This window comes from Candoia aspera, chromosome 1 (assembly GCF_035149785.1).
Source record: "Candoia aspera isolate rCanAsp1 chromosome 1, rCanAsp1.hap2, whole genome shotgun sequence".
Taxonomy (NCBI): Eukaryota; Metazoa; Chordata; class Lepidosauria; order Squamata; family Boidae; genus Candoia; species Candoia aspera.
Window position 1 is genome coordinate 37,080,126 of NC_086153.1, and position 14,800 is coordinate 37,094,925.

A 14,800-nucleotide genomic window follows, 5' to 3' on the forward strand; every position below is an offset into this window, starting at 1 on the left:
AATTAAAGAATGTATCACAAGAACACTTTGACTCACATGCATCATTAAGATCTGCAAAGTCTACTGAAGGCATCTGCTCAATGATGCCATTTTCAGATAGCCAGAAAACTAAGAAGCATTGTTGAGATTAACTCCCATTTACAGAATTTCATCCTATTTTAGTCTCAACTAAATCCAAGCTGGAGAACATTTCAGAAGCACTATAAGGGCTGGTTTTCTGTGCTGTCCAAGGGATAAGTTTGAAAATAGTGAGACATCCCAACAAACTGATAAAAATACTCTGTTCCACTGAGAGCTGTTTTTGTTACCTGCCCTGAACCTTCAGTGTAGACTAGGCTTACAAAACAAATTTGCAGGTCTCCTGAAACAAAACTCCTTAGATGGCATGCTTGTTTGCATTGAGTTTTTTGGAAGAAATATGAAATTGACATACTTCAAATATGAATCCAACAACTGTAATTGTAATTTATTTGCAGTTTGAGCTTTAAGCAAGTTATAACGAAAGCCACCAAACTGAGGGCTTATTCTAACTACTTTTCTTCTATATGTTCACTCTAGAATAGGCTGGGGATTGCAAGATTGAAGTATAATACTTAAAAATATTTTTGAGAAATCTCAATTTTTCCCAATATGATTCATTACCTAAAATGTTTGATTTCTGTGGAGGTAACCGAGGAGGTGGTGGTCTAGGAGGGACTTGAGTGTTTGATTTTGCAGGACTCTCAGCGATAGGACATCTTTTTATAGTTCCTTGATTATCATCCTCAGAAGTATGAATTTCCTGTGGTATGTAGATGGATTTAGGCTAAAAAAGGATAAATTATTACTCTAAGGTATCTATGCAGTTATTTATTAAAATGTCTATCATACTACCTTCATCTTAAGCCGTTACACCCCTATTCTTTAAAACTAAATCTGTAAAGATCAGCTGCACTTATTGGTTATGAAAGGAAGGAACTCAGTACTTTAAAGCACATTGTCTTTGTATCTAAAATAAGGACAGTAAGTTTTGTTCTTTTACTTGATGATATAATTTAGTACAATTACTGAGTTGATAATAAAATCAGAGAGTAAAACACTATGGCTTAGCCTCATATCCAATTCTAGTCAGTGTTGAATTCAGATATGGCAAACCACAGATTCCTTATTATAGGAATTTATATCCCTCCTGCCCTCAGTGAAGCTGTCTGAGTTGCTGAAATCAATTAAACCCCCAGTTTGGAACTCAAGGAAAGCCTACAAATATGATAGGAGAAAAAAAAGGAAGCAAAGAATTTCTTCCTGATCCAATAACCAGTCCAGCATTATTACAACTGGATTAGGCCAATATATTCCCTTCCTGTAGGAAGTGAGAGCCCTTCTTACCTTTGGTGGTAAAGGAGGTGGCACCTTTGCTTTTATAGTTGAACTGTGAGAGGAAAACTAAGTATTACTTATAAATATTAAGAGGTCAGTGTTTTAAAAGTATGGTTCTATGCAATTCTAATCTAAACAATGACATGTAATACAAAAACTGTGGTTCACTTTATTACAGCCTTCAAACTACCAAAGATTTTTGAGAACATCTTAGCATTCATTTGTTTGTGCAGAGTCCTACAGATCATGCACACTACATATATACAAAAATAATCATCCCCATGGCATGAGTGAAAACACAATGACAATTATAATTAAGGTTCAGAAACAAGGAGAAACTATGCTAGGAGTGGGACAACCCACAGGCTATATGCAGCTTCCAGGAACCCTGAGACTGACTATGTGCCATCCAGTTGGTGTTGACACTTAACAACCACACAGAGATTCTCTAGGACACCCTGAGATTACACTGTTGAAATTTGGCAGTAAGAGAGCAGAATTTCAATTACGGGATTTTCCATGCCTGCCCCCAGGTGTCAGGCTCCCAATTTTACCCTTACAGTCTCCTCAAATCTCAAAAACAATTTGAAATGGGCCAGAAAAATGCTGCTGTTTGGGCCTAGGAGAGGGGGGGCTAACAACAGGAATGGGAACAGTTTACCTTCCAGTGGCTTTTGGCTCCCATTGTCCCATTAAGGGGGGAATATTTTGCCCTACTCCTTTCAGACTGAGTTGCAGCCCCCAACTGCTTAAACACTGCCAATCTTTCGGTTACACTGAGTCAAATTAGCTAGTACATTATATCCACATTTTTCTCTAAACTGAGGTTTTCAGAATAAGACATTAAATAAAATATGCCTCCCTTCCTGTATAGCATCTATTTTATTAAGAAAAATAGCATTCAAATCACATCACAGGTAACAAAAAGTATACTGGTGTTCTGGACGTTTTCAACTTAGCAGCCACCACCTCTTGGAGAAAATTTATCACATCATGATTAAACATTAATTATCTGAAGGAAAGAGGGGCTGAGTTTTCACTGGTGGCAGAATACAAAAGTGAAGTTTATGACACTCTAAGACAACGTTCTCAACTTGACGCCCTGCAGATGTCCCAGGCTACAAACTCACCATCCATAGCCAGCAAGGACTGGCCACAAAAAAAGATAAAATATGAAAACTCAAGAAGAGTAATCAACAATTATTCTAATTACTTCAAGAATAAGGGTTTTCTAAAGTTATATTTATAATTCCTTTGAAAATCAAAGGGACAAATAGGTACAAGCTGAATAAAATCAGGCTTTTCAAAATAATGTGCTATAAAATTTGAACAGATTATTTAACAGATTCCTAGTTTTTTATTATTTTGCACTATGATGTCTTTTTAAAATACATAGCAAGACATGATGTCTGTCTGGGTGTGTACATACAGACAGATACCTAGAGGGATACTTCCAAATAGGCTCATGTCTCTATTCAAGAAAAGCCTAGGCTTAAAGCATCAACAGCAGAAAGTACCTTTACTTATCAAGGCTTTGGATTTAAAGTAAAGACTTGACTCCCTACATACAGTTAAGGAATCCTATTTTGTCTCCTTGAGTTTTTATTCCCCAAATGATAATGTTGCCCTTTAAACAGTGGCATGTTTAGAACACTTGGAACCGAACCGAACCGAACCAAACCAAACCGAACCAAACCAAACCAAACCCTATTGTAGTCAGATATATAAAATTGAGGTTTGTTTTACTAATATTATACTGCTCAAGACATGAGAGAGATGAAGACAGAGGCTGATTCAGTCTTAAATATGAGATCAACTACTATATAGCTGTAAGGTCTTCAAGGCTTTTTATGTGAATCCATATCGCACAGCAATGCCAAACATGTCCCTTCTCATGAAGGGAATCAACAGAAATAAACAATCAGAATTCAATTTCTCTAATGAATTGACACTTCATATTCCTATTCTCAAAAAACTGTGATGAGGAACATACAACTTTTGTTTTTATTATAGTATAGTATGAATAGAAGTAACTACTACCCTGCACCTTCTTACAGCAGAATTCCTGTTTCAAGGAGGAGGTAAGCATTCCATGTTTGTATCAGAATGGCCTCTGGTGTGAAATATTACTTTTATTCACTGTGGCCTCAGGAAATATGCAATCCTAACAATTTTTAGGAGTCTTATCTACATTTTCTGAGGAAAAGCCTGTGAAAGTCTTTCTCAACTTGACATGCTTAGGGGATAGAAGGAGTTGTAGCTCAAACAATTTTGAAGGCAATAGGTTGAAGGTGCTAATTTGACCTTTAGCATCAACTTCTAAATTCTGGGAAGACAGCAAGGCACGCCAGGCAGCCCACCTCTCATACTGGATTTGATCAGCTTTGCCTGCTTTCTAGAATCTGCTACAAGAAGAAAGCCCATTGACACAGTATTCTACAATGGTCTTTTGGAGGGGAAACAGCAATAATGAAAGCAGTATTTTTCTAAATACTAAAGAATTGTCTATCAAGTCCATAAACATTTGACATTAACATAACTTACTGTTTGGAATCATCACTGTCCACCTCATCTTCATCTTCTAGATGTGCTACATGTCCCCTAAAAAATTAAACATATAGCACAGCTAAATACAATAGTCAACTATCAATGTATTCTCTCCAATCCTAATTTTTTAAAGAATAAATCACAGTTGCAACTCAGACAAGCAAAGGACCTCTACAAGCACTTGACAAGGCTGAAGCTCATAAGACGCACTTGACAGATAGGAGAGACATACACCTCTTTGCACAAGAAAAAGAAATTTGCAATCAAGAAAAAAAGAAATTTAACAATTACCGCTGATGCAGTTCTTCTTCAACTGATTTTAGAAGGCTCCTTTAAAAATAGAAGTAAAATTCAAGGACTGGACACATTTAGCAGAAGCACATAAAATCAGACATATCTGTAAATAATTTGACATATAAAAGTCATGCAATTAGCTATATTATTAGAGATAATACATGAAAACTGAATTTCAATCTGAAGCAAATAATTTTTCAGCTAATAAAGTGTATTCAAGTGTGTATCGGTGAGCTAATTATTGCACCTGACAATCAACTCTATATAGGTCAGGAGGAGTGTAGCTTATTCTTATATATAGATATAATTATTTTAAAATATTTTTTTAAAAAGCAGAGAAAAAGCCATAGATAAGGTAATAAGATGCCATAAGAAAAAAGTTTGATAATATCTTGGATGATCAAGAAAGAAATGTAAGCGCATTACAAAATAGTATGTCACAATGGCTCCTTCTTCTTATTCTGGAAGCAACAAATATTCAAAGATAGTTTCACAAGTTGATTAACATATAGTATACACGTATATACACACAGGAATATTTTAGGATACAGATGCACACAAGGAAGCTACATTTCTATATGGAAAAGGAAAAATTCCTTAGTCATATAAATAAGCACAACAAATAGTGCCCTCTAGATGTATTAGACATGAAGACCCATTGGACATGCAAGCTGTAGATAATAGTGTTTGTGTTTCCAATCACTCTGAAGGATTAAGTTTGGGGGAAAAGTTAATGGTTATAAAATATCTGCTGAATTCACTTAAATTTCACTGGTGTCAGTATATAAATGCTACATTCCTGAAGAAGTGAGTCAATTAATAATTACTATCATTAATTATTTTAATGTCTGATTCTATTTTTGATTTTATCTTTATTAATTTTATTGTTTTATATTTGGCATTTTTATTTTTATAATCTGCCTTCAATGTTGGACAAAAAGTATTAAACAAAAAGTATTAAATAAAAAATAAATCACTATATTAAAAAAATTACCCAAAAGAAGAAACAAAAACGTTGTTTCTAAAGAGTACTCACTTATTTGCACCCAAGAAGTAACTGCCTTGAGGACCATGACCATATTCTAGCTGCAAATCCTATTAAGAGAAAACAAATAGTTACAAAATAGATCAATAGATTCGTGTTATCTTGTGGCCTTCCCTTTTTCTGAATTACAACATAGGCTCTGCTACTGCTTTTCTTATATTCAACTCAAGTAACTACTGCCCACCCATTTTTCTACAGGAAAATTGCATTGTTATGTGAAATGTTTGCACACATAAAGGAAAAATGTTGATAGGAACAATACATGCAATTTCAGGACAGCCTAGGTGTGATATTCGGTTGTATGGTTACATAGAGACAGTCAATGAATTTAACAGTTCCCTGAGTGAGCAGAGAGGTAATCTTTTGTTTTTGCTGATTCCTCCTTTCTATTGTGGTTCTTATACCATTATCCCATCATTGCCTAGAGCAGGGTTTCTCAACTTTAGGTTGAGAAACACTGGCTTAGAATGATTTCCAATCACTAGAAATTTTTTTTACAGAAGTACAGAAGATATAGCAAGGATCAATTGATTAATTGATTTGCCATCAAGTCGTTTTCGACTCCTACCAACCAAACAGGTAGATTTTTTCCATGAAGCAGCTGTTTAAAAAACTGAGGACACTATGATTGGCTCACTATTGCCCACATCTTTTGTTTTGAATCATTCCATAGAAACACCCCAAACCATTTGGATGAGAGTTCTATAGGAAACATGAATGTCTATGTTGTAGAAAGCAATAGCTTTATCATATGCTTGTACTTTTTCTGAAAAATGACTACTGTTGTACTAATATTTAGTTTGACATGGTATGTACCATCCACTTTGGGCTGCATTCCCAAGCAACCCAATTCTGAAAAGGACCACTGACCTCACAACATCTATTGATCTTGAACCAGCCTCATACTGACCATGGCCTAAATAAAATGTAGACAACTAGCCATCAGGGAAAACAGGACATGAAATTGTAATGTCTGAGTACTATATAATTATGTATATTAGCGAGAATGGATTTTTTCCCCTCTCTTTCTCCTTCCCTTTGACTGATATTTTCTTATATTTAAACACATGCCTCACGTGGTGCAAATTATAGTGGTTTTGATTTTTTTTTTCTTTGCATTTTTTTGGATGTTACTGGTCATAGACCATAATACACATTGATTAACTACTATTATACACAGCCCACTTATAATTTGTAGCATATTCAGATCATTTTATTTTATCAGTTAACAAAAAATTATGAAATGGCTTAGATATCTTCAGTAATTAACTAAATATGAACTGGAAATCAGAGCTCTGTTGTACACAGAGCTTCAGAATCCTGAAAGCCTAATTTGTGTTAAAAGAAAGAAAGAGAAAGAGAAAAAGAGAAAGAGAGAGAGAAAGAAAAGAAAACCTATAGACATCATAAGTTTTGGAGAACACTAAACACTAAATATATAAGTTATCTCAGCCAGATTAGAGGATCTGGAAAGAACATTTAATGATTAACTTTCAGAGTTACTGCCCTTCCTATGAAAGACATTTGTCTTGCCTATAAGTACACCCTGCCCTTTCTTATGTACTATTACTGTATGTCCCTTTCAGATTGATCCTCCACAGACTGCATCAAAGTATTTAGACATGGCTTCTCTATTCAGAGGACACCAGCTGAATAAAGCAGTCCTACCTCACAGTATCAGATTTAACTGAATGAATTTTTTGGTCCATTCCAGCCTAATGAGTCTTAACTATACTGCAACTAAAAGAAAACCACTTGCATCTTAGAATCATAGAATCAAGAGTTGGAATAGTCCATTAGACCACTGAATTCACCCCCTATCTTATGCAGGAATCTAAATTAAAATATTCTTGATGATGTCTCTAGCCTCTGCTTGAACTCTAGCCTCTGGAGTGAAGGGGAATTCATCACCTTCCTTTACTGTTAGGAGCATTTTCCTAACATTTACCTGGAATGTTTGTAGAACATCACAGTTGAATGCAAAATGCTTGTCTTAAATTTTCCTGTACTCATCAAACTTAGTAATCAAATTTTAATAGGAAAAAAATTGGAGCCCTTTTCCTAAATGAAAAGTCAGTGTGTTCATTTTTTTCATGAACAACTTGGTGGTACAGCATAATTGCTTGGCCTGAGTTCAGGCATAAAAAGACAGTAATATAAATAAGACTGTCTGGCTAAACTATGAAGAATCTGATTTTCTCTTCTTGAAGTTCCACTTGAGAATTTCAGAAATGTTTTTGCATCTAGACAAAATGGAAAAAATGTGTTTGAGTTAAGTCCCTGTTGTCCCTGCTCAACTGTAATCATTACACAATAATCTATGCAGTCTTAGCAATTCTATAAAACTCTTTAAGTTGCATTAAATTAAATATCTATATATCTTTACATGATGGACTTTAGAATGGCTAATTGCTAGAGTAATGTGTCAGAAGGAATTTTCAAAAAAATTAAATGTGCTTTAAATTCTTATTTTAATAATTTAAACCAATCAGATATTGACCAAAGGACCAAAGATATAGAGAACATGAGTAACAAACCACACCCTTGTTGCCAATTTACTACTTTATTATCATATTTTTAATCTGCTCAAAACAGAGTTTTCTAGGTTTAAAATATCAGAAGCAATAAAACAATAGTAAACAGTAGAATCTATTTAAAAAGCACAGAAAAGAATGTGAAAATACATTTTATTATTAATAAAATTGGCATTCATATTTTCATTGTTAAAAACATTCCCAATGTAGCCACTGCTGCCAAGTTTTAAAAATCTTTTCTGCAAGACGTGGTGACTGTAAGGATCTTAAAAGTGCAGATGTTGGAGTACTTAATATTCTGGCTGCTGCACTAAGAAGACTCAGGGATCACAAGTTTTGCAAAATAGGCTTACTGGAAAATCATCATCATCATCATCATGACTTATCTGTCAATGAAATGGCTTCTGTCAACAGAAAAGATCCCACCTACCAACACCTCTCCTCCCATAGCCTCTGTATCCTACAAAATCTGTTTGGAAAGAAAGGGATATTCTCTGAAACAAATATTAGGGGACAGTTAGGAAATAGCAGTTCCACTGGACTAGCAAAAGTCTGCTTGTGCTACACTGGATGCTACCTGAGAGAGTGTTTTGGCAGTTGTTTTACTAACTGTAAATGTGCTTAAAAATGGAAATGGAAAATCTTTCGGCTGGGCAAAGGCAACATGTCTCTATTGATTTGTAAGTACAAATCCTTATCAATATGAGATCTCAACAATGACAGAGAAGTTAATAAGATAAAATAAGCAAATCTCTATGGAACATAGAATACCGTCATCTGTCACCATACATTAGAAATTTTATAAGTTTGTTTTAATGAAAAGTGACGTATGTCAGTGTAATTTATGTTTGCCTTCTTTAAAAGGCCAACCTGTTGTTTACAGACAGTTTATAATCCAAGTGTCTGTTAGCATCAACAGACAAATTTCTGGATTGTATAATTTTTAATCTCTTTTTAACTATTTATTGCTATTTGCTTTAAAAATGATCCACATTTCATCCTAGATAATTTTGGTTGAAAAAGTAAAGGATTTAAAACTAGGCAAGAGAAATGAAATAGCTATCAACTTAGCTTCCATCGATTTTTTTTGTTAACACGAGATTTAGAAAATTCAGTTTGAAATGCATGAGTTCTAGAATTATAAAGACAAAAGATACACAGATATATAAATAACTGTACAGATGCACACTTGCAAGTAATTTAGTAATTTTTGCTGAAAAGCAATTTGTAACAAGACTGACATCTATTAAATTATATGGCTAAGCAACCATAGCTCTTGTGCCTAACCAGAATGACCAAATTCTTGATCTTTTCAAATAATACTAGGGGATAGTTAAGCATTTCATATCTAAGTGAATAATACTATACTATATTCCAATATTCTGCAAAAATATGTTACAAATCTCTAGGCTAAGGTATTTATAACAAATCTGCACAGACCGAAGTATTTAGGGTTGTCTTTTTTGAATCATAGTGTATAAGGATTGGAAAGGACCTTGAAAATCATTTAATCCAACCATTTCCCTTAAACTAAAGATGAAGAAGAAAACCACAATATGATCTTGACATCAAGAGCAACAGAAAGTGACTTGGATGTCAGAACAAACTGTGGAAATTGCAGAGAAGAGAAGCCAAAGTGAAGAAAAAAAAATCTCAGAAAGGAACTTAACAAAGGGTTTCAGAGAGCTGTTAGAAGAGACAAAAAGCAGTATTATAACAACATCTGTAAAGATATTGAAGATGGAAAGAGACATTAAAAAAACAAGAAAAAGTCTTCCAAAACCACTCAGAGTTATTAGGATTCAGGATTCATAAAATAAATAAATAATAAAAATCTCTTTATTTAAAACTCCGAAGGCAGTTCTAACCTCAAATTACTGTCTTAAAGGATGCCAATGGACAGATAGTAACTGATTCAAAGAAGATCACAGAAAGATGGAAGAAGTATACTGACATACTGTACAGTAGAGATGTCAACACCCAAATACCTTAGAAGATCTTCTAGTACTAGAAGATGAAGTTAGATAAGCACTCAAGTTATTACCAAGTCAGAGGGTACAGGTACTGGTGGAATACGCTCAGATATATGGCAAGCAACAGAAGAATCAGTAAAGGATCTAACCAAGCTCTGCCAGCCAATCTGGAGAACAATACAGTAGCCAAGAGACTGGAAGAAGTCAATCTATGTTCCAATACCAAAAAAGCAGATTTAAGGTTAATTTGCTTAATTTCACATTCTAGCAAAATAATGCTTAGGATCATCCAACACAGATTAGAACCCTATATAGAAAAAGAGATGACAGATATTCAAGCTGGCTTTAGAAAAGGCCGAGTAACACAAGACACTATTGCTGATGCATGCTGGATAATTTAGAAAGCCAAAGAATACCAAGAGGAAGAAAGGCCTTTGATTGATTAAAGAAAGGCCTTTGATTGTATTTAACATGTCAAACTGTGGAATGTGCTCAGAAAAATGGAAATCCCAGAATATCTCACTGTCCTCATGAGAAACTTATATACAAGTCAGAAAGTCACAGTATGGGCAGAACATGGCAGAACAGTCTGGCTCCAGGTTGGCAAAGAGTGCAACAAGGCTGCATACTCTCCTCTTATTTATTCAATCTATGTGCTGAATATATATTAAGGGAAGATGGATTAGAAGAAGATGAGAGTGGTTTTAAAACTGGAGGAAGAAACATTAATAACCTGTGCTACGCTGATGACACTACTCTGACAGCTGAAAATGCAAAGGATCTGCATGCTCTAGTAATAAAAGTTAAGGAGCATAGTGAAAAAATGGGACAAAGATTGAATATAAAGAAGACCAAACTAATGGTAACAGGTAGACAAAGCCTTAGACTTGACAATGAAGATATCAAAGTGCTGGATAGCTACTGCCTTTTAGGACCAACCATCAGCAGTAAAGGAGTAAGTGGCCAAGAAATATGCCACAAACTAGCATTTGATAAAGCAGCCATGAAGGCCTTGGAAAAGATGTTCAAATGCCTTGATGTATACCTACAAAGACCAGAATCATGCAAGCCATGGTATTCCCTGTGACACTCTATGGAAGCAAAAATTGGACTTTGAAGAAACAAGTTAGGAAAAGTATTGACATTTTTGAACTTTAGTGTTTGACAAGACACCCGGGAATACCATGGACAGCCAAGAAAATGAACCAACGGATCATTGAACAAATCAACCCAGAGTTCTCACCTGAGGCACAAATGACCAGGCTCAAATTATCCTACTTTGGACATATTATGTGAAGATCTAGCTCTCTGGAGTAGGCTTTAATGTTGGGAAATGTGGAAGGAAAGAGAAGAGGATGACCAGCAGTAAGGTAGATGGATTCAGTTACAGTCATAATCAGTGCACCATTGGAAGACTTGAAGGATCAGGTTACAGACAGATCATCATGGAGAAAATTTACGTATGTGCCCGCTAAGAGTTGACAATGACTTGATGACACATAATCAATCAATCAAATAAACAAAAAAACAAATGCCAACAGGTACAACCACTACTCCTAGATTTGAGAATGAAAATATTGAAGTAGAAAATATAGTCTGCCTTTTAGGATCAACCATCAACAGTAAAGGGACAAGCACTTCAGAAACATGTTGCAGACTAACATTAGATAGAACAACCATGAAGGCCCCAGAAAAGATGCCAGGAAGTCTCTATACTGACAAAGATTAGAATAGTGCAAGCAGTGATATTCCCTGTGACTCTCTATGGAAGCGTTGGACTTTGAAGCAGCAGGATAGAAAGAGTATTGACATGTTTGAACTTTGATGCTGGAAAAGTTAAGAGAGGAGAATATATGTAATTTCTTACACTAACTTCTTTTAAACAGGAATTTATTTTCTGCAAATATCATGAAGCTGAAATGGTATATACATGTCATGTTCTCTAATTCCTTCTTACCTAAACATTTGCCACTTAGTTAAGTGCTAAAATATTTATAATAATTTATTATTCTTGCAAATTGGTTTATCTTAATACATGAGATTATATAGCTCATTATATGAAAATTAATACGTTATAATATAACACTGAAAATGATAATTTATTGTTGTACTGTTTACTGAATTTGATAGACTTTAAACTATTCTACAAATGGCCAAAGCAGCACAAGAACTGGGCAAAACATTTCATTTTTAAAAACAACACACGCATACACTGACAAAGAAAAGGCAAGAGATGAAAATACCAGATTAGATCTTGCAGTGTAGTATATTTCTTCTGAACTGTCCAAAAAATCGTTACTGTCAGGCTGTTTATCAGATAAAGACCAGAAACTCAAGTTAATTATTTCTAGATTGAAAGAATTCCAAGTACAAAGGGATATTTTTGAACAATAGCTGACTCTTTTATTTATTAGTAGAGTTTTTAGAAGCCTACACAAATAACAGTTAGATTAGTATATCATATGCGTAGTTATGGATTAAAACAAAATGTAACAGCAGATGAAAGGCATCTCATTTAATTTTTATCTCTTCCCTCCCTCCGTCCCTCCTTCCTCCCCCACCAAAAAATTTAAAAGAAGTTCAGATATTCTTCACTGAATACAGCAGATTAAGGACATTCCATTATTTTTATCCTATCATATGATTTGGTTTAGTATCACATACAATATTGAAATACGATTTTCACCCTTAATTATCCAAATATCTATGACTAAAAGGCTACTGAATGAAAATAAGAAACTTCCTTGAAGACCAAGCTTGAAGCTAGAGTTTCTTGGAGTTTAAAATAAGTAAAATAAAAATATTAAACTTGTTAAATGGCCAACTATTGATTTAATGACCTAGTTCAATTCTACAACTATAAACCTGTGTCCTTTATTGGAAGCTGATTCCATATACTCTACCTGAAGTTAACTCGTCCCCCCAAATAATTTACATTTAAATTGGAGGGTTATCTTAGATTTGTTGAGAACTTGGTAAATTTTTTAATATCTAATCTTCCTTTCAAAGGGAGAAAGGATCATATTAAAATCAGATCTGTTTTTTTGAAGAATTATACCTTTAGTTCCAGGAGCAGGGAGGAGTAGCTTGTTTTTCCTTAAACAATATTTTCCTAATACAGAGGGAACCTATCAAACACTATAAACAGTTATAGAAAGGAAAATAGTTTCCATTTAGGTTCATACCACTTATGAAGGTATAAGGTATCCAATTGCTGAAGGTATCCAATTTATAACCAGTTTACTGAAAGTGTTATAACTGGACTGTATACTAAAAAGATGCAGAGAAGAGCTATTTTATTAGAGTTCTGATTAAATGTCAACAAAAGTGAGATTGTAAATAACTCAGAATATCTTCATGCCTCAGTTCATAGAATAACAACAAAACCTATGTTGAGATTGTGACCATTGTCACACTTACTTAGAAGCAAGAAATATATATTGCATTAGGCAAACAAATAAGCAGCATATTTTGGTGTTTTTTACACTGACTTTTCTTCAAAAAAGTATCAGCTTTCACATTCCTCAAGAGAATAGAAATTAATGGAGATTCCAAATCAGAATACACTATTTGAAATCAGTTGCTTGGAAAAGAATAATGAAATGCTGACATGTAAAAAATGATGCCAATCTATGCCAATCAAATGAGAGGACTCTTGAAAGAAAAGCAAAACAATGGATAAACTGGCTTAGCTAAGGGCTACTAATACAATGAAGACTACTGTTTGTACAAATATGAAATGTATATGTAGTGATTGCCCAGTAAATTCTTTTGAAATTAGATAAATTTTGATTTCTTGGTGCATATAAGTACAGACCAAGTGTACAATCCAGTTTAAAAAACATCTATATATCTATACCAGTGTTTCTTAACCTTGGCAACTTTAAGATGTGTGGACTTGAACTCCCAGAATTCCCTAGCCAGCATGCTGATCTATATTCATAGCAATAATTATATGTACAAGAACACTATATTATAACATAGGACTCGTGACTGATATTGCTTATCAGAGACTAAAACAAAACATTAGCTGATGCAAGATGAGATATGAACAAGTATCTCTAAGGTAATGAGAAATATTTCTCAATAAATTTTAATTTAAAATCAGTAAAACTGCATGGAATAAAATATCTAGGAAGGATATAAAACAAGGCCAGAATGGACACTATTGGTGAATGAATTCTACCTATTCCCTTCAGTCCCTACTTCCTCTGTCTTAGAGGGATGGGAAAGCCTCTGAACTACACTGGGTTGCAGAACAAGAATGGGAAGCACCTTGCATGAATTGAAGTCCACTGGTAATAATACACTGGATGGAGTGAATTGCTTAACTTAGCACACACCAACTGGTATTAATGCTTGAAATTGTGAAGTCAGCAAACCAGGAGTTTGTCACTTATTTAGGGCAAATCCTCATTTCTTTCTCATACATCCATTTCCCTTTTTGTCAAAGTTCTAGGCACAGGTCTTATCAAATAAGGAGCCCCTAACAAGGGTTCTTTCCACCATCTTTATTCTCCCCAATCTATCCACTTATTCATTGGAGAATATATAACTAAATCCTTAGAATCTCTGAGTGGACTGGGAAATACTCTTGAATGAAATCCTGAGCAGTCATGCCATTTAAGAGCCAAATGAGTTGATGAGTGATTGGCCCTGCATGCTCAGCTTTGCCTCTCATTTCTCCCTAAAATTATTTTACTCTGCCCATTCCCAGCTGGCAGCTTTTTGCAATTTAAATGGGGAGGAAAATGTGCAAAGATCTCCCTTTCCACAGGCCATTATCCTCCTTGCAACCATGTACCAGAGCCTTTGAAGGGCTGCAGGGTTGCTTGATCACATACGAATCATGTGGACCAGCTGTCAGCTTAAGGGAACACCCTATCACTATAAGACAATGTACAAAATGAAAAGTTAGACCAGGTATTAATTGTCAAAGAAGAATGAACACATCACTAGCTTTATACGCTCTCAACTCTCCGTTAACATGACATTCAATTAAGCAAATGCAAATTTAGTAAGTTAAATCTGACAGCTATTTACTAGCTTCT

General features: G+C 34.6%; 1 protein-coding gene across 6 annotated transcripts in view; it reads right to left on the minus strand.

The window, feature by feature from the left end:
- MAP4K3 (mitogen-activated protein kinase kinase kinase kinase 3) overlaps positions 1–14,800 on the minus strand; it is a 64,190-nt gene that overhangs the window by 18,396 nt on the left and 30,994 nt on the right. For 2 of the 6 annotated variants that reach the window (XM_063302006.1, XM_063302041.1), the window contains 6 exons: positions 11,993–12,055; positions 5,234–5,292; positions 4,195–4,233; positions 3,901–3,957; positions 1,366–1,408; positions 643–805 (listed from right to left, as the gene is read on the minus strand). In XM_063302006.1, the coding sequence (XP_063158076.1) occupies positions 643–805; positions 1,366–1,408; positions 3,901–3,957; positions 4,195–4,233; positions 5,234–5,292; positions 11,993–12,055 (424 nt within the window). The remainder of the gene's footprint in view (positions 1–642; positions 806–1,365; positions 1,409–3,900; positions 3,958–4,194; positions 4,234–5,233; positions 5,293–11,992; positions 12,056–14,800) is intronic. The other 4 variants (XM_063302022.1, XM_063302014.1, XM_063302033.1 and 1 more) reach the window with 4 other exon arrangements.